This window comes from Taeniopygia guttata, chromosome 23, assembly GCF_048771995.1.
Source record: "Taeniopygia guttata chromosome 23, bTaeGut7.mat, whole genome shotgun sequence".
NCBI classification, from domain to species: domain Eukaryota; kingdom Metazoa; phylum Chordata; class Aves; order Passeriformes; family Estrildidae; genus Taeniopygia; species Taeniopygia guttata.
This window is the reverse complement of record NC_133048.1, coordinates 3,762,645-3,786,847: the sequence shown is the minus strand read 5'-3', so window position 1 is coordinate 3,786,847 and position 24,203 is coordinate 3,762,645. Positions and strand designations below refer to the sequence as shown.

Below are 24,203 nucleotides of genomic sequence, written 5' to 3'. Positions count from 1 at the left end.
AATTACAGGTCTGGGGCTGTTCCCAGGCCGGCAGCGCTCGGGGCCAGGTGGAGGCCGAGCCTTGGGGTCCCTCAGTGGGCTCTGGGGGGTTGTGATGGGGCTGGGGGGTCCATCCCCTCTGCTGGGATCTGCTCCAGGTGCCCCATCCAGGCTGAGCGGGCGCTGCCCCGGTTACATCCCAGGCCGGCCCTCGCTCCCCGGGCACCCCACAACTCCTGCGTGCACCAAGGGGGTCACGGCCCTGCTTGTGCCTCATTTCCCCAATTCCCTGGCTCTCCACAGGCTGGGATTTGGCTGTGGCGGGGCTCAGGGCTGGCGTGTCCCCCCTGTGCAGGTCCTGAGTCACGGCGCGTTTCCTCCCGGCATCGCAGGGCTTCCATCAAAGGCCGGCTCCTGCCCGGCCCTGCTGGCTCTGCTGAGCTCATAGCCCGGGGTGCTGTGACTGTATTTTATTGTAATTATTTTTCATGTTGGAACGCGCTGGTGGGGGGAAGGGGAGGGAGCTGCGCCCTTCCCGTGGCGCCGTGCCAGGGCCAGAAGTGCTGAGCTTTCACCTGTCCCAGCGCGTCGGCACCTCCAGAGGGGTGTCCCCACCCCGCTGACAGCCCGGGGTGCCCCTGTGTCGCTGCCCGTGCAGCTTTTGTGCGTTTTCCTCCTTGGAATTCGAGGAGCCGTGGGGGAGAACCTGGGGACCCACACAGGGGTGTCAGGGCAGGTTTTGGGGAACTCTGGGTTTGTATTAACGGGCTAGGTCAGAGACTCGGGGACCTTTGAGCACGTCGTGGAGCAGCCAGCCCTGCAGCTCACCCCAGACCTTGCTGTGGGGCTGGGGGGCACCGAGAGCACCCCCCGGTGCTGGGGGCCCGGCTGCCCCCACCCCTGGGACCGGAGGGAGGCGAGGCGGGCGCCGGAGCTGCCCGGACATGTGCGCAGGGAGAGACGAGGCAGACGAGAGCAGAGGTGCAGGAGAAGGTTTATTGGAGCACAGAGGCTTCGGCAACACGCGACCCCCTCCCGGAATGGGGGGGCTGCCCGGACCCCCCCTCGCCCCGGCCCAGCCCCTCACCTCCTCCTGCCGCTGCTCCAGCCCTCTGGGACAGGGGGTTTGCAGCTGGCACAAGCCAAACTGGACACCCCCCGCAAAAATTGTTAAATATTTGGGGTCTGGCAGCTCTCCGGGACAGAGGCACCCCCTCTCCCTCTTTTCCCCCTCCCCAGAGCAGAGGATGGAGGAGAGGGAGGGAGGGGCCCTGCCAAAACCACCCCCACTCCCGGTATCCAGGCTGGGGGGAGCTGAGACTCCTCCCCGCCAAAACCAACCGAAAAAAAAAAAAAAAAAAATCAAAAAAAACGACAACCAAAAAAAAAAACCACCAGAAAGAGATGCCGAAGGGTCTGGAGCGGGGCAGGTGGGGCCGGCCCGGCTCGGCAGGGGACGCTCAGTTCTTGGGCTCTTCGCCAGCCTCGCCGCCGTCTTCGCCGGCGCACTCGGCTGTCCATAGCGTGAGGTTGTCCCTGAGCAGCTGCATGATGAGGGTGCTGTCCTTGTAGGAGTCTTCGCTGAGCGTGTGCAGGTCGCCCATGGCCTCGTCGAAGGTGGTCTTGGCCAGCGAGATGGCCTGCTCGGGGGCGTTGGCGATCTCGTAGTGGAACACGGAGAAGTTGAGGGCCAGCCCCAGGCGGATGGGGTTCGTGGGCTGCATCTCCTTTTTGCTGATGTCCATGGCCTCTTGGTAGGCCTCCTGGGCCTTCTCTATCGTCGACAGGCGGTCGTCCCCGCTGGCCACCTCGGCCAGGTAGCGGAAGTAGTCGCCCTTCATCTTCAGGTAGAAGACCTTGCTCTCGGTATCGCTGTCCTTCTTGATGAGATACTTGTCCAGCAAGCCCAGCACGTTGTTGCAGACGGCGTTCAGCTCCTGCTCCACCTTCTCCCGGTACTCGTTCACCACCTGCGCTTTGTCGTCGCCCTCCTCGGTTTTGTGCTCGATGCTGGAGATGACCCTCCAGGCCGAGCGCTGGCAGCCCACCACGTTCTTGTAGGCGACCGAGAGGAGGTTGCGCTCCTCGTTGGACAGCTCGTCGCCGTGCTCCACCACGGCCTTCATGAAGTCTGCCATGTCCTCGTAGCGCTCAGCCTGCTCGGCCAGCTTGGCCTTCTGCACTTGGTGGTTTCTTGCCATGGCTGGGACGCGGGCGCGGGCGGACGCTTGGGCGAGCAGCGGGGCCGGGAGCCGTCGGAGCCTCTGCCGAGCGCCGCCGCCGGGATTCGCTTTTGGCTGCGCGTCGGAGCCTCGAGCGAGAGCAGGAGGAGCCAGCCAGGTCCAAGGAGTGTCCTCCTCCTCCTCCTCCTCTGCTTCCTCCCCGCCGAGAGCGGCCTTAAAAGGAAAATCGCGGTGAATCATCGCCCGCGGGCGGCGGGCGCTGGGGAGGGGGCGAGGGGGGCGGCCAACGCCCTGCCCTCCCCGTGGGTGCGGCACCCGTGGGTGCCCCGGGGCTCTCCCCAGAGCCAACGCCCATCGCGCTGCTGAGAGCGCTCGGGAGGGCGACAGGCTGTCCTTTTGGGGGGGACGGGGACACACGGCAGCGCCCGGCTCTTCCCCACCCCGGAGAAATGGGCCACGGGGTGTGGCCGCTCGTCAAAATGGGTTCCTCCCCCCCGAAAAAGTCATATCACTGCCGTTTTTAATATGGTGATTGCCTCGGCGGTAATTGCGAGGGCTTGACGGGCAGGTATTTATTCCCACAGGTGGGGAAACCGAGGCAGAGGCTGCGCACCTCTCTCCCGTCCCAAAAAGCGGGGCGCAGTCACCTTCGAGCCCCCGCACGGTGGGGACCCCCCAAAACTCCCCGTGGTGGCAGGAGCGAGGGGAGACCCCATCCCCAGCAGCTGCGTCCCGGGGCCGCCTTTCCCCGTCCCACCGGCGCCGCTTCGCATCCCCCGAGCTGGAAATGAGGCGTTTTAGCCTTCGTTTTCTGCCGGTTTTCGGTCGCTCCGGGGCGGCGCAGGGCCCGATAGGGATCTGAGCTGCGCCTTGCGCGCAGTTTCACTCCGAGCTTGTTGGCACACGCCGGGCGCTGGCGCGGCCCCGGCCCGGCCCGGCCTTATCTCGGTGCGGGAGCGTGCGGGAAGGGCAGGGTGGGGCGGCGGCTCCGGGCCAAGGCCAGGAGATTGTGATTCTTCCCTGACTCGTCGCTCTGTTCCTGCCTGCTAACACCCGGCCGGGAGCGCCCCGGGATCCCCCCGCGCCTCGCTCAGCCCTGCTGGCATGGAGGACGCAGGAAAACCGTGAGGATGCTTTTCCCAACCGCTTCAAGCCCAGGAAAACACCCCCAGCCTTCACATCACCCGCTCTGCACACTGGAGTTCAGGAAAAAGGGATTCAGGGCCGTTCACCCCTTCCTGGCCGAGCCCCAGACACGCGCTGGGGTTTGGGGTGCCCGGGGTGCCATCGAGGGGCTCCCGTGGCAGCAGCGTGAGGGTTCCAGCCCCACCAAGGTCCCCACAGCCCCTCCAGGGGTGGCGTACCCCCGAGTGCCCCGTGCAGCAATGGGAGCTCCTTCCCCAGGCGAGCTGATCCGCAGGGAACAGGTTCAGCCCCCGGTGTCGGGGAAAAGCGCTTCCCAAAGGAATGGGTGAGCAGGAGCCTTCCACCCTCTGCCCAACACTCAAGGCAGACCCACAGAGACCCTCCAAGAACTTCCATTGGGCACAAAACCCACCCCCCACAGCAGGACTGGGGCCAAAGGGACACCCCAATGTACCCAGCCTGCCAAAGTCCACCTCCTTCCCTTGGAAAACCACAGGCAGGAATCCCTGGGTGGGTTAGTGTGAGCTCACACTCCTTCGGGCAGCAAAACCATAAATTGGGTTTGGGGTCTGCAGTCCCCAGCCCTGGTGAAGGACTCCCAGCCTGCCCAGGACAATCCCCAAATGCCTCACCCTGCATTTGGGCTCTCTAACCGTGAGGAGACCCCGGTGGGATCCCCCCCTTGCCCAGCAAGGACACGGGTGGGGCAGGGATGGCTCAGCCTCAGGTCTGGTGTCTGAGGCGGCCTCTGCCACAGGGGCTGAGCTGCTGCCAAATTTTGGCAGAGAGGAGGCTCAGGGAGGCTCTGCTCCGCCAGTCCCAGGGCCAGCAGCAGTGGGTGAAGGGCAGAGCCCAGATCCCAGGGCAGGGGCTGTGCAGGAGCTCGGCTGCATCACCACCCCGGAGAGCACCCGTGGGTACCCCAAAGGCCGAAGGGCAGCGGCAGAAGGGGCGTCCCAAACCCTTCAGTGGTTCTGTGATCACCCCGACGAGAGGGGCACCCAGTTAGCCCCAGCCCCGGGGGCGCTGCCCAGGCCGGGGCACGTCTCCAGCCCTGAGCCGAGCGCAGGCGTGGGCTGGGCGCTGGCAGCGGGCAGAGGATGCTCGTGGCTATTCCCAGCGGCACTGGAACGATGCTCAGAGCCCGTCTAGCCACCCTGCCCAGCCCTGCTGCTCCCCCTGGCTGTGCGGACGCTGCCAGCTCCCAAAACATCAGCGGACAACGCATTTTTCCAGGGGGTGCTCACGGTGCCCCGGGTCCTGCGGGCACTGCCCACTGCTCCTTCCCAGCCTGGCCTGGCCCTTCCCGCTGCACAGGAGGGTGCAGAGCTGCGGATGGCTCAGACCTGCCCCAGACTGAGCCACAGCCCAGTTTGGGAAGCTCCTGGCTCCCATCCCCACGGCTGATGGCACAGTGGTGCCAGCCCTCGGTGGCTTCCCCGGCTCTGCTCGGGCCTGCCCAGGCAGGAGCCGTTCCCCTCCACCCGCGGAGCAAAGCCAGACACCCGAGTACAGTAAATAGGAGAAACTTTAATTTTCTTACAAAAGTAAAAGGCATAAACAGACGGTGAATCCTACGGGGCTGGGGCAGGCCTGGCTGCTCCTCTCAGCTCTCAGCCCAGGGGAGGTGCTCGAGGTGCCGCAGGGCCGGAGCCCCTTCCCCTAAACCCAGAGCCGTGCTGGGATGAGGCTGGCAGGGGGAGCTGGCCCGGGGCTGCAGGGATGAACTGACCAGGTACGAATTCCCGTTGGGAAAGTCCTCTGGCACACGGCTTGGAGGGGCTGGGAGGGCTTGGCGCTGGTGCCCCCGGCTTGGCTGTAAATGCTCTGGAGAGATCCTGCTCCTCCCAAAATCCCGTTGGGACGCCAACCACGACATTCCAGCACCGACGGCGGGGACACGGGGTCACCGAGTGCCCAGCCGGTGGCCCGGGGAGCCCCGGCGGCCGCGGGGTCGGTGCGGGCAGGACTGCGGCATCGCTCGGGCTGGTGCGGTGGCTGTATGGCTTTGAGCTCCCAGCCGGGGAGCGGGGCTGGAAAAGCTTTTCCGAGCCGCAGCCGCTGCCCCCGCTCCGGGACAGGGAGGGAGGCGAGCAGAGGCACTCGAGGTGGTCATGGCTGTGGGCTCGGCTCCCGTGGGTGCCCCACGAGAGGCTCAGGCTGCTGCGGCTCGTGGCGCTGGATCCGCCCGGAGCGAAGGAGAGGAGAGGGGAGGAAGATAAAAGGAGAGCGTTAGTGCCAGAAACAGAGGAGCTGAGGAGCAGCGGGAGCAGGGAGAGCATCCAGGTGGGCTGCAAGGAGGGGGCAGAGGGGCGGCTCACGGCCCACAGGTGACACACGCCATCCCAACGTGCCCTGAAGGAACTTACCTTGGGCACAGGAGGAGGAACTGGGTGTTGCAGAGAGGAAAATGGGCAGAGGGGCCAAAGGGATCATCTAAGCCACAGAACGGGTCAGGGATGGGGGTCCAGAGCTGCCCCAGGGGCCACAGTTCCCTCCAAACACTGAACCTCTCCTTGGCTGGGGTTTCCTCACACAAGCAGGGCAGGCTGGGCTCCAGCCAGCCCCGGGCTGCAGAGCCTCTGCCACCCTGGCCACACGTGCCCCACCATGTCCCCATGCAGACAGAGTGGCTGCAGCCCAGCACAAAGCCAGGGAAAACCAAACCTCTCCTCCTCTGGCAAAGCCTTCACCCCCAGAGCCCCGGCCCCATGCCCCCGTGCCGGTGGGATCTGGTGGGATGGATGGGGCAGAGCTGGGGGAGATGGGCTCCGAGGCCAGAGCTGTCATGCAGTGGGGCGAGATGGGTGGCTGGAGAAGGTGAGAGGGAGAAGGAAGCGCTTTCTTACCAGCCAACCCTCAGAAATCAGGGCAAACGTCCGAGGAGGGACAAATCCCGTCAGGCTGTGCAGGAAATGGCAAAGTCCTGGCAGGCATCCTCCTGGGGAAGACACCAGAGGTTATGCACCTCACACCTGCCACGGGGCCACAGGGGCTGGCACAGCTGGGAGCACAGATCCCAGCTGGAAAAAGGACACTGAGGTGACAACAGCGGGGAGGAAATGAGCCCCTGCCCAGCCTGGAAATGTGGGACAGCAAATTCCCTTCACTCCAGCAAGTCTCAGCAGCGTCAGCTGCTGCTCATCCCTCCCAGCAGGAGCTTCCAGGAGTTTCCAGGCGAGGCCTGAGCCTGACAGAGTCCAGCTGGCACCTGAGAGATGCCAAACACCGGGACACACCTGCCCTCTTCTGTCTCCAAGGAGGAAAATAATCATCCAAGCAGTTAACTCTTTCAAAATAGAATTTTATTGAGTAACAAAGGAAACTGGTTTAAATAAAAACAGGAAGGAGTCTGGCCCCTGGTAACCCCCTCCTCACTGCTCCTCTGCCATCCCCCCGGCACAGGCACTTGCAGAGTACAAAGCAGGATGCTGGTGAACTCAGGGGGGCTGGGTGCCCCCCAAAATGTGCTGCCCCTGCCCGAGGCTGAAACTGGTCTGTGTGATCCAAGGAAACCTGACAGGCAGCTCGGCACTGCGAGCCTCTGCCCTGGTGCCAGTGTGCACAGTGCTCCCTGCACAGGACAGAAAATGTTCTGCGTAGAAAAAAGTCCTACAAATTGTGCAAAAATATCCAGCAGCTTTTAATAACACGATTCAAGTATTGCTACAAGGTTTGTGACTCTGCCTTCACGCCAGGGACACAGAGCTGGCTGCCTGGGTGCAGAGTGGTGCTCAAGGATGAGCAGCTGGAATGGTAATGGGACATTCTGCTGTTCCAAAACCCAAACCAAGAGCACACCACGAGCTTATCAGAGACCAGCACCCCCTCACTGCTTCCTTGAGAAACTCCACCTGGGAAGGGTGTGACCCTCAGGAATTCACACATCTTTCTGCTGCCTTTTGGTCCCCCACAGACAGGACACAATCCTGGGAAGCTCCAGCTCTCAAACCTGATCCCTGCAGCCTTGTGACCTGCATCTCCTGAGGGTCACAGAGCACAGAGTGTTTCTTATTCCCCGTTAGAGGAGGGTCCCCTGATTCGTGCCCTTGCTGCAAAACGTGTCTGACCAACTGGCAGGGCCAAAACACAGCCCCAGGCAGAAAACAGGATCAGCAGGGATCACCCAGGACATCCCCACTTGCCTCCAGGTCTGCTGGGGGCCAGAGTCCTCCCAGCTGAACAGCCCAACTTACCAGGGAACAGCAGCTTCTGGAAAGGGGAAGCTGCTCCAGCCTGAGAGCCAGAACAGCCCTTCAGGTGGGAGCAGTGTTGGGGAGCTCACGGGGACACCAGGGAGGTGACACCTCCTCCAGCCCAGCCCAAGTGGGGTCATCTGTCAGTGCCCACCTCCCAGCCTTGGCCCATCTCGTTCCCAGCAGGAATCAGCAGTGCCCTGGAGCTCAGGGCTCTGGGGACTCCTGGGGACCCTCTGTTCCCAGCACGAGTCCAAGGCTCCCACAAGCTGTTGGGCTCTGTCAGGCAAAACCCCTGACAGGCCACATCACAGTGAAACAAATGAACAAAAAGTAATAAATAAATGTAAAAAAAGAAGGCAACGCATGGCTCGAGTCTTTGGCAGCTCTGGGTCCCAGGGCTGTCCCTCCTGAGGCCAAGGATGTGACAGGGGAAGGTTCTGGCTGGAGCAAGGTGCAGGCACAGCAGGCACTGGGAACATCACAGCACTGCTAGGGAATGCCTCCTACCATGCTGGTGTCAGTTTTGGCTCCAAGGGAAGGGATTTCACTCTTGGGACTGGACGGGGTCCCGACATCTGGCTGGATAAATCCTCTTCTGTCTATCAAACTGGAAAACAGGAAGGGAAGAGCAGTTCAGGGAACAAAGACTGGGAGCTCCACAGGCCCCAGGGAAAGCTCCTCTCCCAGGAGCTGCTGAGCACAGCACAGGCAGGAGGCTGGAGCACAGGGTTCCTGCCCATCCCATGAGCCACAGACCCCATCCCGTGAGCCACAGGCCACCCTGAGCCACAGGGAGCTCTGGGCCACCACAAACCAAAAAGGGAACTGGCCAAAGGGCTTCACAACACGAAACCACCATGAAAGAGGAATAAACTGGAGTAAAAGGCTGTTCTCCTCCCCACAGCCTCCTAGCCTGGCTCCTGAATGCACAGATTGACCAGCTCTGAATGGCAGCACTGCATTTTGGCACCTCTGAAGCCACCACAAAGCCTGGGCACACCTGAGAAAGCAGGGCCTGGTACAAAATACAAACCACACTTCACTCTGCTGCTGTTACACCGAGCTAGCAGCACCAAGCTGCTTCAGGACTGCAGCCTGGATCCTCCAGGGATCCCCACATGCCCAGGACAGGCTGGGGAAGTGCCCAACTGCCCACCTTGTGAGGAGCAGAGCAGGGCCCAGCTCTGCCCAGCTGCCCCATCTCGTGAGGAAGCTGCAGCTGTCCTGTGCTCGGGGACACCCCCAGCCAGGAGGAGCCTTTGCTGGAGGACCCTGGGCACCCCTGGTGAGCTCAGTGCTGCTGAAGCCCAGGGTCTCTGCACTGGTGGGGACCTCCCTTGGCTGTTTGCCAGAGTAGCTCAAGCCTCAGAGAACAGCAGCAAAACCGTGCTAAGAATCACAGAATCATGGAATGGTTTGGGGTAAAGGAACCTTAAAGGTCACCTCAAGATTGCAACCCTTGCCATGGGGACAAGAAGTGTCTGTACTGGACTGACCATCTGCTGCCAAGTCCTCAGGTGCTGCTCTTCCCCTTACCCAACTGCAGGATTCGTCTTATCTTCAAGTTCCACAAAATAACTACAACTGACCCAAATTTACCCAGTTCCAACACAGTTCATGTCCTACTCATCCATCTGCAGCCTTGCTCTGCAGAGTGGGAAGCTTTTCCCTGCCCATCAGAGCAGATGTACTCGTGCTGCCACGGCCCATGACAGATCTGCCCTTCCCAAGGCTCCTCTCCCACAGCAGGATGCAATTCCCAGTGCCTGGAGGCCACGGGCTCTTACCTGGGATGGAATGGTCCACACAGCACTGCACAGCAGTTTGTGAGGATGCTTTTATGGCTGTAGGGATTGGCAAACTCCGAGCCCCTCTTGTTTGACCAGGACCCTTTGATCTGAAAGGGAAGGACAGGGGTTAGGAGGGGAAGGCTGGGAGAGCAGACAGTGGGTCCTTGCAGGGCTGGAAGGATTGCCCCAGAGCAGAGGGAGGACACCTGCAGGCACAAGCAGCCACGTGCTGCCTCTGCTGCAGTGCAGCCCTGCAGCTGCAGAGCTCCCAAGCTGTGCCCTCCCCATGCTGCACAGCAATGTCACTGTCACCATCTGCCACACACCCGTCCCGCCGCTCCCCTCGTGGTCTCCGAGGCTGGCACCCATCAGAGCAGAGCTCCTGGTCCCTCAGGCTGCACAGCAGCGAGGGGATTCCCAGCCCAGGGGCTCCTCTGTCCCCACCCAGCAGCTGCCCCAGCTCTGCTCCGAAACCGGCTGTGGCACAGGGGGTTGGCAGCTGCCACAGCTGCTCAGGCTGCACTCAACCAGCACCAGCACCTTCACCAGCACATTTCCTCCTCCTCTTTAAGTTCCTCTCCCCAGCTGCAGCACAAGGCTGGAGCCACGGGCCACTGGTGCTGCCAGTGCTGGGGTACAAACTGCCAGCTCCACTCACACAGCCCTGAGCAGTTCTGCCACGCCTCTGAATGCAAGGTGCAGGGGAAAAGGGAAAAAGCAAAACCAAAAGGGATGCAAACACAGCTTCTGCAGTGCTGGGAGCTCCCAGCAAGGATTACAGGTACTTCTGGCCAGAAGGGCAAATTTTGATTCTGAGGATCAGACAGATCCTGCTTTTCCATACAATCTGCCCCACTCAGGGCACTCATTTGGTCCTTGGAGCCTGTGCACACCCCAGATTTGAAGGTAAATCTCATCAGATGTCTGTATATTGTTTTCTAATTAGAGATGAGGAACTGCCAGACACAAAGGGACTGGCCCAGTCAGGGTCTCAGAGGAAACCCGTGGTTACACGGGATGCTGAATTCAGATCACCAAGCTCACACCCAAATACTCCCCTGGGCCAGCCTTCCTTTTTTAATCTCACAACTCCTAATTTTAAGAGAGGCCACAAACAGACTGGAAAAAACAAACACGTGATGGTTCTAACTCAGCCACCTGAAAGTGCAGCCGTGGGCACAGGCTGTGTGCTCTGCACTGGCTTATCACAGGCAGTGAAACTGCACTGAGGCAGCCAAGAATGCCCTGAAAACTGCTCAGGATGGGTCATGGGCAGCCTGGCAGCAGGACAAGCATCCAGGTACTTACATCTTCATTCGTAGTCAGGTTGGAGGCCACTAAGTAAGTGTGAAAACCTGAGAGGCCCAAAATGGACCAGACTGAGAAAAAACAAATCACCAGCTCCAGCATAGTGAAAGAGAAGTCAAGGAAGTCTCAAGGAACAAAATCATCCCACAAGGAGAGGCAGAGGATTGTCTGGGGAGGTTAGGGCAAGCTTCCCATTCCCTGAGCTGGTTTGCAGGGCACAGCTTTCTCCAGCTCCTCCCTTTCCACCTAAACCTGCAAACTGGGAAAAAACCCACCCTTAGTCCCAGGTAGCCAGGGGACTAAATTAATTTGGGGAAAGGACACCAGGGTGACCTGCAAAGAGCTGCTGGCCCCCTCTGTCAGTGATGGGCACCCCGAGCAGCTGCTGCCAGCAGAAGGATATCTCGCAGGGGTTGTCTTCAGAGTGGCCAGGAACCCATCCCTCTGAGAGCCTGCAAAGCAAAACAGAACAGGCAATGGCATCCCAGCAGGCAGCCCTGCCCCTCCAGCCAGAACCCCAACCCCGTGTGGATCTGTCTGCCCGAGGAACATCTGCAGTCTGGAACGCTGCAGGAACGTCGGTGCACGGACACGGCTCCAGCAGATCTGGGGCTGGTGGGAAAGTCACCTTCCCTGCCAGGCTACGGGTGGATGCACCAGCAGCCCATCTGCTCGGGGGAAGCAAATCCCATCCCCAGCTCCCAAAGCCCCTCTGCAGCGAGGTGAAGGCCCTGTGGGACCCTTTAACCCCTCGCCTGGTGTGAGCAGACCCCGCCCGTGCTGTGTCCCACGGGAGCAGGACCCAGAGCTGTGCCCCTCCCGGCCGGGACTTACGCAGGGTGAGGTGGGTGACAACGCAGGCGAAGATGAAGGCGGTGAGGAAGGACAGGGACAGGATGAAGGCGTAGAAGTAGCGGTAGTTGCGCTTGCCCACGCAGTTGCCCACCCAGGGGCAGTGGTGATCGAATCTCTCTGGAACAAAGGCTCGAGGTGAGGAGGGCTCCTGCCACCTCACACCCAGCATGGAGCAGACTCTGCTCAGCCCCCCAAAATGAGGGGCTACAAGCCCATCTTCCCCCTGCACCCCGAGGGCAGAACCTCTCTGCAGCAGTGAAGTTTCCATGGTGTCTGTACCAGCCTGGGGACAGCCTGGCCACACACAGTGAGGAGCCTGCAGCAAACCTTGTCTTTGTGGAGGCCTGCACTGCATTTTACAGAACCCTCCTCCCAAAACCAGGGAAAACAGAGCCATGGAGTCTTGGATGTGCTGCCCCTTGCCCTGAGCCACTGCACTAGTGCTGCTTTCAATTGAAATGCAAAGGAGACAGACCATGCAGTATCTTGGTTTATAATCCTTCAGGAGAAGCAAAAAGCAATCTGTCCAGGAACACAAGAGACATGATGAGGGACAGGACCAGAGGGAATGGCTGGAGCTGTGTCAGGGGAGGGCTAGGCTGGATATTGGGACAAGGTTTTCACCCCAGAGAGTGCTGGCACAGCCCAGGCTCCTCAGGGAATGGGCACAGCCCCGAGGCTGCCAGAGCTCCAGGAGCTCTTGGACACCACTCCAGGGATGCCCAGGGTGGGATTGCTGGGTGTCTGGGCAGGGCCAGGGGCTGGATCAGTGATGCCTGTGGGTGCCCAGGATGCCTGCTCACTGCCCAGCTCTCCCCCAGCCCCGCTCACCCACGCAGTTGTCGCAGACGCTGCAGTGCGAGGTGCGTGGCGGCCGGAACATCTTGCAGGTGTAGCAGTACTTGAGCTTCACCACGTACTTGTTGATCACCACCTCCATGGTGCGGGCCGGGGGACGGTACGTGGAGCTGCCCATGCTGTCTGCAGGGACAAGGAGGGACACTCACAGCCCTGTGCCACCCCTGTGCCACCCCCGGCTGGGGCAGGGGCTGGCACACGCTCTCCTGGCTTTAACAGAACACAAGACAGGATTTGTTGCACGGTGGGCAGCCAAGAGCTCCAGTCAGCTCCAGCGTTATTTACGGCCTGTCTTTGCTCTCAGTGGTGACGCTGCTGGGATGCCAAGAGGCAGCAGTAAATGCCCAGTGCTGTGGAACATCAAGGAATTTACAAATATACAAACACCAGCTCATCTCTGTGTGTCCAGCAGGTCACAACAGGCAGCCTGGCTGTGAAAGCACGTGTGGCTCTGCCACAGGAGCATCCCTGCCACTGCCAGCACACAGCCTGTCACCCCACAGCTGCAGCACTGCCAGCCTGCAGGGACTCGCCTCCCTCACTGTGGGGAAGGACAGCAGCAGGCCTCAAGCGCTCCAGTAGATTCCCTGGAATTTGACATCTTTGTGTTCGTAGCACAAGAGGATTCCTCCTCCTCCAGGTTTGAATTGAGGATTTTTAGGGGCACTGCAAATTACATCTCTGTGTGCTGGCACTCCATTATTCATTCTCTGGGGGCTGGAGACTGTTCCTGTACACAGCAATAGCTGGAAACCCCCAGAATCATGTTTGCAGTTTCGGGGGTTATTCCTTTTAGTTTCTCCTAAAAAAGTACTTTTCCAACTGTGAGGAATTCTTTGAAAATACTGATGCGTCAGTGAGCATGTTAAGAGGATGATAAGTGGATTATATTAGCAGTAACAGCTGGCACATCAGGCAGCATCTGCAGCCAGATTACTGCTTTAGGCCCTTATAAATAGAAACATGGATAACTACTCTGGGGATATTTAAAAACCATTTTTAAAGTCAGATGTAGAATTACTGCCTCGCATCTGTCTTCAAAGGGACAGATTCAAGCTGTCTCACATCAGCTTTGCTAAAGCATTTGCTCCAACCTGTCACATCAACGAGGACCTCAGCTCCTGGATGCAAACACCTCCTTGGCTGTCCCCAAACCAGTGTGACAGAGCAGTTTTTAGAAGAGGACAAACATCAGCCTACTCTAAAGAACACCTTGCAGCACAGAGGCTCAATGGCAATATCAAAAAGCATTAATTATCCTTCAACTCTGCTGCCTGGGAAAGCACTGGGACTGAACAGGAGCAAAAAGCACCTGAGCTGCTCTGCAGATCTCTGAGGCACTGCCTGCTGTGCCAGAGGAGCTTGTTGCACCTCTCATCACGACTGGTAAGCACTGTCAAGCCTCACAATCTGATACTCTGGATTTTTCTCCCCCTGTGGACAAACCTTAAGGAGACAAGACCCAAGGCAGGGGCCTCATTGAGCCCGGAAGGTGCAGAGACACACACAGGAGAGGGATCAGAGCTCTCACCAATTCGCTTCTCCAGGTCTGCAGCCTCGCTGGGGGTGGCTCTGGGCAGGATTCCGGGGTCTCTGAAGCTTGTCTGGAGCAGGCAGCTGATGACGAAGAAGAAGAGGATGGCAGCAATGATGGGGATGGCCAGGGTCAGGTGGCTGGCAAGGAAGGGGCAGCTGTGAAAAGATAAATAAAAGGAATTGTTATCAATCAGTGCCCAGACCCGCTGTCAGCTGGGACATCACACCACGACCTGTCACAGGGTAGTGGGCTCAGCAGCCGACCTGGGGCTGTTTTGGCAGAGATGGGGACTGGTGGGATCACACCCCACACCAGGGCAGCTCCGTTACCCGCAGGCAGCAGCTGAGGACAGCAGAGGACACAGCCCTGCACACACAGAGCCACTGTCCCCTCCTGCAGAGGACTGATCAGCACCCAGAGCCAGCACAGCATGGGCTGCCCCAGTCCTGAGGGCTGCAGGCAGTGCTCAGGCTCTGCAGTGCTCTGAGAGGATTAAGGAACTTTTGTTTCACCTCCCCAGCTCAGCTGTCCAGAACAAAGCACCCACCAAGCAACAAAACCCCTTCAGTCCAAGCCTGAGCCCCTCAGTCAGCGACAGAAAGGTCTGTGAAAGGAGAGACTGTGAGCTTGTCGTCAGCCCTTTCCTGAGAGAACCTCCAGAGCCCACTCTGCCCCACCAGGGAACAAGAAATCAGAGAAATCACAGAATCCCCAAATGGTTTGGTTTGGACCTTAAAGATCATCCCATCCCATCCCATGCCACCCCTGCCATGGGCAGGGACACCCTCCACTCTCCCACACTGCTCCAAGCCCCAACGTCCAGCCTGGCCTTGGACATTTCCAGGGATGGGGCAGACACAGCTGCTCTGGGAACCCTGTGCCAGGTTACCCCACAGAAACCATGAAATACAGACACAGACAAGATGTCTTTGCTGTACACCCAGCAAACTGGAGCCTGTGCAACAGAAGCATCCTGCTAAAATAACAACCTGGGAGAGCCCCAGGGCATCTTCAAGCACCAGAGAGTGACTCGGCAGAAGGGAGGCAGAGCAGATGTCCTGTGTGCTCTGCCTGGCCACACAAAGCCGCTACTGTGCTGAGCTGCCCGTCAGCCCCCGACCTGGCAGAGAGCTGTCAGGGCACGGATGATGCTGAGAAAGGGGTTTTTCCATCGGGATGCTGTGCCTGCTGCCCGCAGCTGCCTGTCCCTTTCAGCTCATCTGACTTCTCAGAACCTCTAATCCGATCAAGTACTTTCATCTCCCCACCAGCAGGCTCGGGCAGCTTCACTCCGAGACTTGCAAGGATAACGCCGCGATCCAAAGGCAGGCGTGGCCCCCGCTCCAGGGAAAAGCGGCTCCCGTCCCTCCCGGGACAGAGACGGAGGCAGCTCACCAGAACCCTGCAAGGTGTCAGGAACCCAGGGTGCTCCTTCTGCAGCGCCCCGGGGCAGCACAGGACACACCGGGAGGCTCCTGGCTCTCCCCTCCCTCCGGCTGCAGGAGCAGGGAGCTTCCCTGGACCAGCTTTCCAAGGAAAGGGGACTGGGCAGATGCAGCTCCCTCTTCCCCAGACTCTGCTGCACAAAGGGGGCCGAGCTCCAGTGCAGACTCTCGAGGGGGGACCCCGAATGGTTTCAACCTTTAGAAGAAACACTGTTCCTAGATCCCAGCGATGGACAAAGCCCACGAGCCTTGGGGGTTTCCCGGGTGCAATTCTGGGCCAATTCACTTATTGGGAGCAAAAGGAGAGGCTTGGGGGCTGTATTTAGAGGCCGGGGGGGCATCCTAGGGGGACCTTAAACCCCTTCCTGGGGCCAGACTGAGCAAACAAGGCGCAGAACGACCCATAAACCGATCTGGGCACAGGAGATGGGGCACTGACCGCCTGCAAAGGGGGTCTGGGGGCTGCACGGTGGGAAAGGGCTCGGGGGGCAGCGGGGAGGAGGCACAGCGGGGATCCCACGGGGAAGGCGGCCCCAGCCCAGCTCCCTCCCAGCAGGGGCCAGCGTGGGATGCCGGCTCAGCCCGGCTGCCCACAGCCCGGCCGTGGCGGGGGAGGCCCGAGGCACGGGCCCGCACGGCTCGGGGGTCCCGGTGCGCGGCGCTGCGGCCCCGGGCCCGCCGGGCCAGACTCACTCGAAGGCGAAGAAGAGGCCGCTGGTGGCCAGGATGAGGCCGAGCGTGAGGGCGAAGACGCCGCTGTGCCGCGCCAGCATGAGGCGGCCGCCGCAGTAGAAGCGGTTGCGGCCCGGGAACACCTCCCACTTCCTGCGGGGCCGCACCGCTCCGGCCCGCGCCGCTCCGGGCCCCGGCGCCGCCGGCCCGCCCGCGCCCGCCGCCCCGGGCGGGATCTGCCGGTACTCGCAGTCCTTCATGGCCCCGCCGCGGCGCCCGGAGCCCGGCCCGGCCCCGATCCCGGCCCCGCCGGTCCCGCCCCGAGCCCCGAGCCCGGCCCGGCCCCGCCGGTCCCGCCCCGAGCCCCGAGCCCGGCCCGGCCCCGCCGGTCCCGCCCCGAGCCCCGAGCCCGGCCCCGCCCCGCCGCGCAGCGCCCCCTGCCGGCCCCGCCGCCACACCGGGAGCGGAGCCCGGCCGCGATCCCGATCCCGATCCCGATCCCGATCCCGATCCCGATCCCGATCCCGACCCCCGATCCCGATCCCCGATCCCAATCCCGATCCCAACCCCCGATCCCGATCCCAATCCCGATCCAGACCCGGATCCCCATCCCGATCCCAATCCCGACCCCCGATCCCAATCCCGATCCAGACCCGGATCCCCATCCCGATCCCGACCCCCGATCCCGATCCCAATCCCGATCCAGACCCGGATCCCCATTCCGATCCCGATCCCAATCCCGATCCAGACCCGGATCCCCGATCCCAACCCCGACCCCGATCCCGGCCCCTATCCCGATACCAACCCCCGACCCCCGACCCCCGATCCCAACCCCCAATCCCGGCCCGATCCCGATCCCGACCTCCGATCCCGATCCCAGCCCGTATCTCGACCCCGATCCCGGCCCGTATCTCAACCCCGATCCCGGCCCCTATCCCGATACCAACCCCCAACCCCCGATCCCGATCCCAACCCCCAATCCCGACCCCGACCCCCGAACCGTGACCCCCACTCCGGCCCCTTCCCAATCCCGGCCCCGGGCCGAGCCGCCTCTCTGGTAACCTTCCCGTGTTTATTGGGGTCGTGCATGTGCCCACGCAGTGCCCGCCACCCGCGCCTGCCCCTGCCCAGCCTGGCTCCATGGGCAAGGAAGCGGAACAGTCTGAGCAGCACACGGCAGCTGGACCCTCCTGCCGTGCCCACAGCACATCCCAGGCAATCCCCAAACCCATCACAGCATCCTCCACAAATCCGTGCCTGCCATCATCTCCCCCAGGAGAGGCAGGAACCGAGGTGCATTCCCCATCCCAGGCACAGGATGGGAATTTTGGCTGTCAGCAATGCCAGCTGAGTGGGGCAGCATGCTGCAGCATCACACCACAGAGAACATCCCGCCTGGGACGTGGCAACGGAGGAGTAACACCTTTGTAACTGCAACAACAGCGTCACCACAGCCACCTCAGGCTTTCAGAGCAGGTGAGTTTCAGTTCTGAGCCGAGCTCCTGTCCCACCAGCACAGCCCGCTACGTCCACGGGAGGAAGTTGCAGTGCAGGATCAGCCCCAGCAGCCAGTAGCCCAGGAAGAAGCCCAGGATGCTCTTGCTGAGGGGGGTAATCGATCGCCAGTTCAGCAGCAGCCTCACAACGGGGTTGTCCGAGGTCCCTTTCCCACAGGAACTGGGAGATTTACCTAGAAGAGCCTTCCCAGAGGCTGGCTTATCAGCCCCTGTGCTCCAGAGTAAAGGTTCGTGTTCCTGGAGCAGGTGAGCTGCGAACCAGTACAGGATGGGAGAGGAGGAGCCAAGGAACCGGGTCAGCACCTGGAGACAACAGGCAGAGGAGAAATCACCCCGGCTGCTGTGCTGTCACTGCCCCAGCCCCACAAGGAATCCCCCGTCCTACCTGCACGTGCATGCAGCAGAACCCAAAAGCCAGCAGGGCCGTGCTGTGGACCACGTACACGAAGGCAGCAGGGCCACAAAATCCATCTCTTGCCTTTCCTCTCTCTTCACTCTTACTCCTCTCTAGACCAAGAGTCAGGCAGTGCCGGGGGTTTGTGCTGACGTAGGTCCAGGCAGCCCATGAGCTCAGAAGGGTGACAGGCAGAGCAAGCAAGAAATTTGGGATCTGTCTGAGCTCAAAGTACCTTAAAAAGCCCACGTTCCAGTAAGTGTCCTGGATATAGGAATAGACCAGAGGGAAGCGCTGGGAGCACCAAGGGGGTTTATCCCCAGCCACGCCTGCCACACGATAGCCCTTGTCCCGTGCCAGCTGCAGCAGCGGCTCGGGAACGGCCTGGCCCAGCCCCGCGCCAGGCTCGCAGAACCTCACGTAGGCGTAGTACTGAAACACCACAAAAGGCAGGAAAATCAGGGCACACAGCAGGGCTGCCGAAGATGCCAGGCCAAGGGCCCGCTTCCACAGCACGGGGAACGCCGCTCCCCGCTGCAGCTGCAGTGCCAAGCGCTTGCCGCACCAGTACAGCACGAAGCCGGCGTTGACCAGCCCGTTGGCACGGGCCGCAGCGGCCAGGGCGAAGAGCAGCCCGCTGCGCCAGCCGTGCCCCTTCTCCAGCTGCCACATGGCGCTGAAGGCCAGCACGGCGAAGGCGCTCTCTGAGTAGGCAGCGGCCATGAAGATGCCGGCGGGGCTGAGGGAGAAGAGCAGCGCGGCCAGGAAGGCCTGGCGCGGCCGCCGCAGCACGGCCCGGCCTAGGCCCAGCAGGGCCGCGGCCGCCAGCGCCGACAGCAGCGCGTTCAGCAGCGCGGCCGCCAGCAGCAGCCGGCTGCGCTGCTGCAGCTGCAGCGGGCACGGCAGCAGCCCGGCCAGCAGCCGCAGCCCCAGCGGGAAGAGCGGCAGGAAGGCGCAGTTGTGCTCCAGCAGGTAGCCGCGCTCGGCGATGAACAGGAAATGCTCGGCGTCCCAGCGGCCCAGCCCGCCCAGCAGCCGCTCCACCAGCGCGTCCCACGGGCCCGGCGGGCCCGGCCGCGGCGGAGAGAAGGCGTCGGCAGCGTGGTCCGGGACCAGCAGGTTAAACACGGCCTGCAAAACAAGAGAGGGGTGCGGGCTGGAGGAGAGCACCGGGCAGGAGAGCTCCTGCTGGCACCAAGGCCGGACCCCACGATGCTCACGAGGTTGTGAAAAGGGGCAGATGGAACCTTTTGGGGTATTGACATCTGGACAGAGAAACGCTCTGGGATCCAACATGAATCCCTGCAAAGCGGGGAAAGCTGCTCATGGCTATGACTGCGCTCTGTGCTGGCTGGCACAGCCAAGCTCTCCCATGCCCAGAGCAGGATGTCTCTGGAAACAAGACTTGGGAGGAATGTACAGGAGGAGATTATTGTTCCTTTTCTGTGGATAAACACACTTGGAGCCAAACCAGCCTCTTGCAGCAGCAGCATGAAAACACAGCAAGTTACAAGGAAATTAACGTGATTTTACTTAACAGCAACCTGTAAGTAAAACCCCTGGCTGCAGACGCTCTGTTGGCTCTCCAGAGAAGTTGATTTCCACATTGTGCAGAACCAGCTCATGGATCCCAGGGGTACTGAAGGGAGCAAACCCCAGCAGAGCCTCCCTGGCTGGAGGACAGACTTGCCTGCAGCAGCAGCGCCAGGGCCCGGCAGCGCAGGGCGAACCACACGACCTCTCGGAGCTGGGGGTCTGCCCTGCTCCACCGCTCCATCCCACACCCAGCAACTGCCTCAGGAGGTCACCGGGGCCAGGGGAATTCTCCTTCCAGTGTGGGAATCCTGGGGTGGCAAACACAGAGGACAAAGAAAGGGATTTCTGGCTTCAGCCTCATTTGTGAATTTTGTGCCTTTATTTACTGTCAGACGCTTGAAAGGTGCAAGTCTCTGTGAACAAGAAAGTCACTTATGGAAGAGATCACGGGTCTGGGAGATGACGCAGAGACCTCTTTGATATTGTTCCTACTAAAAAAAAAAATCCCTGACTTGTTAACCTTGGCCAAGACACTGAGGGAGAGAGGCTACAGCATGTTCTGAGCCCACTCCTCCCCGGGCTGGAGCGAATCCCTGGAGCAGACAGGCTGCTCCCGCCTCAGCAGGAACTCCAGCAGCTGGAGCCAAGCATCCTCACACACATCCAACGCTGTGAATGGGATTTAAGCCTCTTTTCCTTGGAATGGAGACAGAATTCCTGTGGACTCTGAGTGTAACCCCCGTGTAAGCAGGAGGGCTGCCAGGAGCTCCCTCCTCTCTCCTGCTCCGTGTTTGCCCCTGGGAAGCCAGGAATGGATTTACTCAGCTGGCTGCATGGCACAGCTCTGCCAGAGCAGGGTGGAACTCCGGCACACAGCTTCCCCCAGCACAGGCAGGACACAAACCCTGTGCCACTCCACCCTCACCACCTGCAATTTTCCAGTGTTTTGGCAAAGCTCCTGGCACCTGCCCGCCGGGCACACTGCACGTTCTGAATCCACCCGTCCTCCCCTCCCTGCAAACCTCGCCTGAGGGATTTCAACCTCTTTGTGGAGCCTCCCAGTTCAGTGTCTACATGTCCTGGGTGCCGTGGTGGCCCAGCTCTGACCCCCTGGCCCCGAGCCACGGGAGGCGGGCAGGATCTGCTGTGCAGCTCTTTAAGATAAAACATTTCTTCCGTTGGCTCCCCAGCCCCCAACTGCTTTTCAGCTGGAGAAACACACAGCCCGCAGCTCTCGCCGGGTCCCAGTGACACCCCATCCTGCCCTCCTGTCTGCTCCAGCACTCTGTAACACACAGAGATCCCCAAATCCATCGCTCCACAACCTAAAATCACTGACATTTTCCTACTGCATTGTGGAGAAAAAACCCAGCCAGGCCGAAAATGCACGAGAGGACAGAGAGCAAATCATCAGCAAGGCAAGACCCAAGATCCAGACTGGCTCATTGACAGCTCCAACCCTCAACCACAGGGTTATTATGATTCCTATTTAACCACAAATAAAAGTTTTGGGTTGCTCCTATTCCCCTTGTGCTCCCCAGCACTCGCAAAGCCACTGGTGAGAGGCACATTCTCCTGCACCACGAAGCTGTGACGTTATTTGAAGCGAGGGGACACTTCAACCCAGCTGTAAACTCTTTTAAAGCACATTCACAGCTGCAAATCCTATTAAAGCACAGCGGCAAAAATTGTCCTGGCACTTTAAATATAGTTTTTACAAAAAGCAGAGAAAAAGCCTCGCCTGAATGTGCCAAGAGAGCTCAAAGCAAACAGCTTTAAAAAGCCTGTTCCTGTCACGACGCAGCACACCTTGTGACAGAGCAAAGCCTTCAAAAGAGCTGCAGCCCACGAGCCCCGTTTGGATCCAGAACACAGCGTCGGGAATGGCTCTGCCCCAAAAATCCTATGGGAAAGGACACCTGCACCAACACAAAAAGGAGAGGCAGAAGGGCGTTAAAAATACTCCAGCAGAAAAAGATGCAAAGCCTGAATTAAAGATGTGTTTCTCTCTGGGATCTGCGCTTCCCTCGGCCCTCAGCTGTGAAGCTCAGCTCGGAGGCGGCGCAGAGGGAGGGATGCGGACAGGGACGGAGCAGAGGCGGCTGAACGGGGGGACGGGAGCGGCGGGGCCGGGCGGCCGCAGTGCGGGGCGGGGACCAGCCGGTGGCAGCAGCCGCTCGCCACGGCGGGCACCGGGCACCGGGCACCGGGCACCGGGCACCGGGCACCGGGCGGGTACGGGGCGCTGCTCCAGCCCGGTCTGGGCACCGGGCACCGCTCCAGCCTGCTGTGAGACTCAACAGAATCTCCAAACACGTTTTAAAACCCCTTCTAACCAGGAGGCCAAAGGAAGGCAGCAGGATTTAGGGAATCCTGTTTGCCTGCTGCTGTCTCTGCGGGCCTGGCAGCTCTCGGCATCCCGGGGCCGGTCCCGCCGCCGCTCCCCGGTAGCCAGACCGGCACACGCGGGCAGGAAGGGCCGCAGAGCTCCGCTGTCCGCTCGCAGGCGGGACCGGCCGTGCGGGGCAGGGCTGCTCCGGGATCCGGACAGCTCCGGTGCCGAGCAGCGGCCACCGGACCACCGGAGGGTGCGCGCACCCACCGGCCCCGGGCACACGGGGCTGTCCCGGGCTGCCTCCAGCCCCTCCGGTACCGCTCCTGCCGCCAGCGAGGCCGCACGGCGCTGCCCGGGACACGAACCGCGCCCGACCCCGCGCCTGACCCGGGCCCCTCCGGGCCTCACCGTGAGGCTCCTGCCGGTGCCGGGGCCGGGCCGAGGGCGGCGGGGACACCCCGGTGCCGATCCCGGCTCAGATCCCGGTCCCGGTGCCGATCCCGGCTCTCAGATCCCGGCTCAGACCCCGGTGCCGGTCCCGGTCCCGCAGCGCCCCCTCGCGGCGGGCGGTGGGAGGAGCCGCCCCGGCCCCTTTCCCCCCCTCAGCGCGCGCGCGGTTCCCCGGCACCGCCCCGCTACGCCACTTCCGGCCGCGCCTCTTCCGGCGTCACGCGGCGGCGGCGCGCGCGTGTGGGGAAGGGGCGGGCGGCGCCATCTTTGTTAAGGGCGGGCGGGGGAACCGGGACCGGGACAGGGACCGGGACAGGCACCGGGCTGTGCCCCGCCAGCAGCAGCAGCAGCAGCACAAGGACCTGAGGCAGCAGGGCGGGCCCGCGGGAGCTGCGCCCTGCGGGGTGTCGGGAGCCCGCGGGCATCCCTCGTGCCCGGGCGGAACGCCGCCCCTCACGCCCTGCACCGAACCCTCCCGTTCCCGAGGAGTCCCTCAAACGCCTCTCTCTGACCGGCCTTTGCCAGCAAAGAGGAAAACTCGCGCTCTCCCCAGGCCGGAGCCCTCAGAAAACCCTTGAGGAGACTCTCTGAGCGCTCTCGGGCATCAGCCTTGGGAGAACTCACGTTTTCTTTGCTGTCAAAGAAGTGCGGAACAGCAGAGCGACTGGTGTCCAGAGGCGTTATGAGGAATTCCTTGGATGGAAGGATTTGGGCACAGATCCGGCCCAAAGCATCAAGGATTTGCGCTGCCTGGGTCGGGGCAGGTGTGGCTCCCCTGTGCCACGCTGCGAACACTTTTTGTTGTTGTTTTACTCATTTCTCACCTCTGCCCTTGGTTTTCACTGTTTGAAGTGCACGGGGCTGTGTCTGCACACAGTGCTGCGGGAGCAGGATTCGGGTCAGCGGGGTGTGTGATTCTGGTTAAATTCAGGAGTACTCCTGCCTGCCACATTCTGGTTAAATTCAGGAGCACTCCTGCCTGCCACATTCTGGTTAAATTCAGGAGCACTCCTGCCTGCCACATTCTGGTTAAATTCAGGAGCGCTCCTGCCTGTCCCTCGTGGCTGTGGATTCACCCCACACACACAGAGCTGCTGCCCTTACCTGCTTCCACAGCACACGGCTCCTTTCTGCGCAGGAAAAGCAGCACAATTTCCACGTGGGTTAAACACAACTCCGGGAGTGCAGGGCGAGCTGTCAGGTGTGCACTGGCAGGGCAGAGAACAGCAGAATCCAGCAGAATCCTAAAGCCAGGGAAGCCCAGCACCATTCCTGCCTTTTGAGCAATCCATTTGAAGGACTCTCCTGCCAGGAAGGGCTCCCACAATTCCTGCTGACAGACACGACTTTCCAGGAAAAAGACTCTTTGATTTTGGCACAGTCACTCCGAGGAATCTGAAGTTGGAGGAACGGAGGCTCTAGGAACTGAGAGCTCCCGAGGACAGGACTGGGAAGATAAAACAAGGGGAATTTTTAAACAAAAATGATGTTTGCCTTCAAAAAAAGCTGTTTTTTCTTTTATGAGCTCGGAACAGTTCTAGCTACCCTACCTGCAGTATCCACTGAGGACAAAGCCTCAGGCTAAATGAAATTTAGCTTCCAAAGCCCTGAAACAGATCCTCGTGCAGAGAGCCTGAACTTGGCCCGTTTGCTGCAGGGCCTGGGAGCTCTGTCTGCTGGAAAGCCCCGGCTCGGGAGGAAGTCAAGAGTACGTGCCACACTCCCAAGAAAATGTGAAAAATGCGAGGGGAAGGAAAACTTTCCATTTTACAGAGCTGGGAGGGAACTGCCTCCCTTCCCAGCAAGGCCCTTCCCTCCCTGGCAGCCACAGCTTCACCTCACGCTGCAAATCCCGAGCCTGGGCAGCTCCTCAGGAAAAATTCCAGCAGGGAAAGCAAAGTCAGAGCAATCAGCATCAGAGCTCCTGAGCAGGGCAGGCCTTGGGCAGCGCCGAGCTGCCCTCCCTGTCCTGCCAATAAAAAAAACCCTTACAAACATC

The 24,203-nt window shown here is 60.9% G+C and overlaps 3 protein-coding genes across 10 annotated transcripts; all 3 read right to left on the bottom strand.

The window, feature by feature from the left end:
• Positions 1-961: 961 nt before the first annotated feature.
• Positions 962-2,369, bottom strand: SFN (stratifin). Its single transcript, XM_002194382.7, has one exon. The coding sequence runs from the start codon at positions 2,178-2,180 to the stop codon at positions 1,440-1,442; it is 741 nt and encodes a 246-aa protein (XP_002194418.3). The 5' UTR covers positions 2,181-2,369; the 3' UTR covers positions 962-1,439.
• A 2,449-nt stretch (positions 2,370-4,818) lies between these two features.
• On the bottom strand, positions 4,819-16,317 carry ZDHHC18 (zDHHC palmitoyltransferase 18). 4 transcript variants are annotated; one of them, XR_012051843.1, is made up of 10 exons: positions 15,994-16,316; positions 13,850-14,010; positions 12,292-12,441; positions 11,440-11,577; positions 11,009-11,057; positions 10,606-10,708; positions 9,295-9,404; positions 8,015-8,114; positions 6,158-6,249; positions 4,819-5,486 (listed from the first exon to the last, which is right to left on the bottom strand). XR_012051843.1 is itself a non-coding variant. In XM_072918060.1 (10 exons), exons 1-9 carry the CDS (start codon positions 16,230-16,232, stop codon positions 6,208-6,210), a joined length of 1,092 nt encoding a protein of 363 aa, XP_072774161.1. In that variant the 5' UTR covers positions 16,233-16,316; the 3' UTR covers positions 4,819-5,493; positions 6,159-6,207. The 4 variants fall into 4 exon arrangements, 3 of the variants coding, with proteins under 3 accessions (XP_072774161.1, XP_030146458.4, XP_030146460.4); XM_072918060.1 differs by having other exon boundaries at positions 4,819-5,493; positions 6,159-6,249; XM_030290598.4 differs by lacking the exon at positions 6,158-6,249 and having other exon boundaries at positions 15,994-16,317.
• A 708-nt stretch (positions 16,318-17,025) lies between these two features.
• On the bottom strand, positions 17,026-22,318 carry PIGV (phosphatidylinositol glycan anchor biosynthesis class V). 5 transcript variants are annotated; one of them, XM_072918058.1, is made up of 6 exons: positions 22,163-22,307; positions 21,229-21,338; positions 19,574-19,727; positions 17,875-19,014; positions 17,663-17,792; positions 17,026-17,574 (listed from the first exon to the last, which is right to left on the bottom strand). In XM_072918058.1, the coding sequence occupies exons 3-6, from the start codon at positions 19,658-19,660 to the stop codon at positions 17,528-17,530; spliced, it is 1,404 nt and encodes a 467-aa protein (XP_072774159.1). In that variant the 5' UTR covers positions 19,661-19,727; positions 21,229-21,338; positions 22,163-22,307; the 3' UTR covers positions 17,026-17,527. The 5 variants fall into 5 exon arrangements, with proteins under 5 accessions (XP_072774159.1, XP_072774157.1, XP_072774158.1 ...); XM_072918056.1 differs by having other exon boundaries at positions 17,026-17,792; positions 21,227-21,338; XM_072918057.1 differs by having other exon boundaries at positions 17,026-17,792; positions 21,229-21,322; positions 22,163-22,297.
• Positions 22,319-24,203: the final 1,885 nt, after the last annotated feature.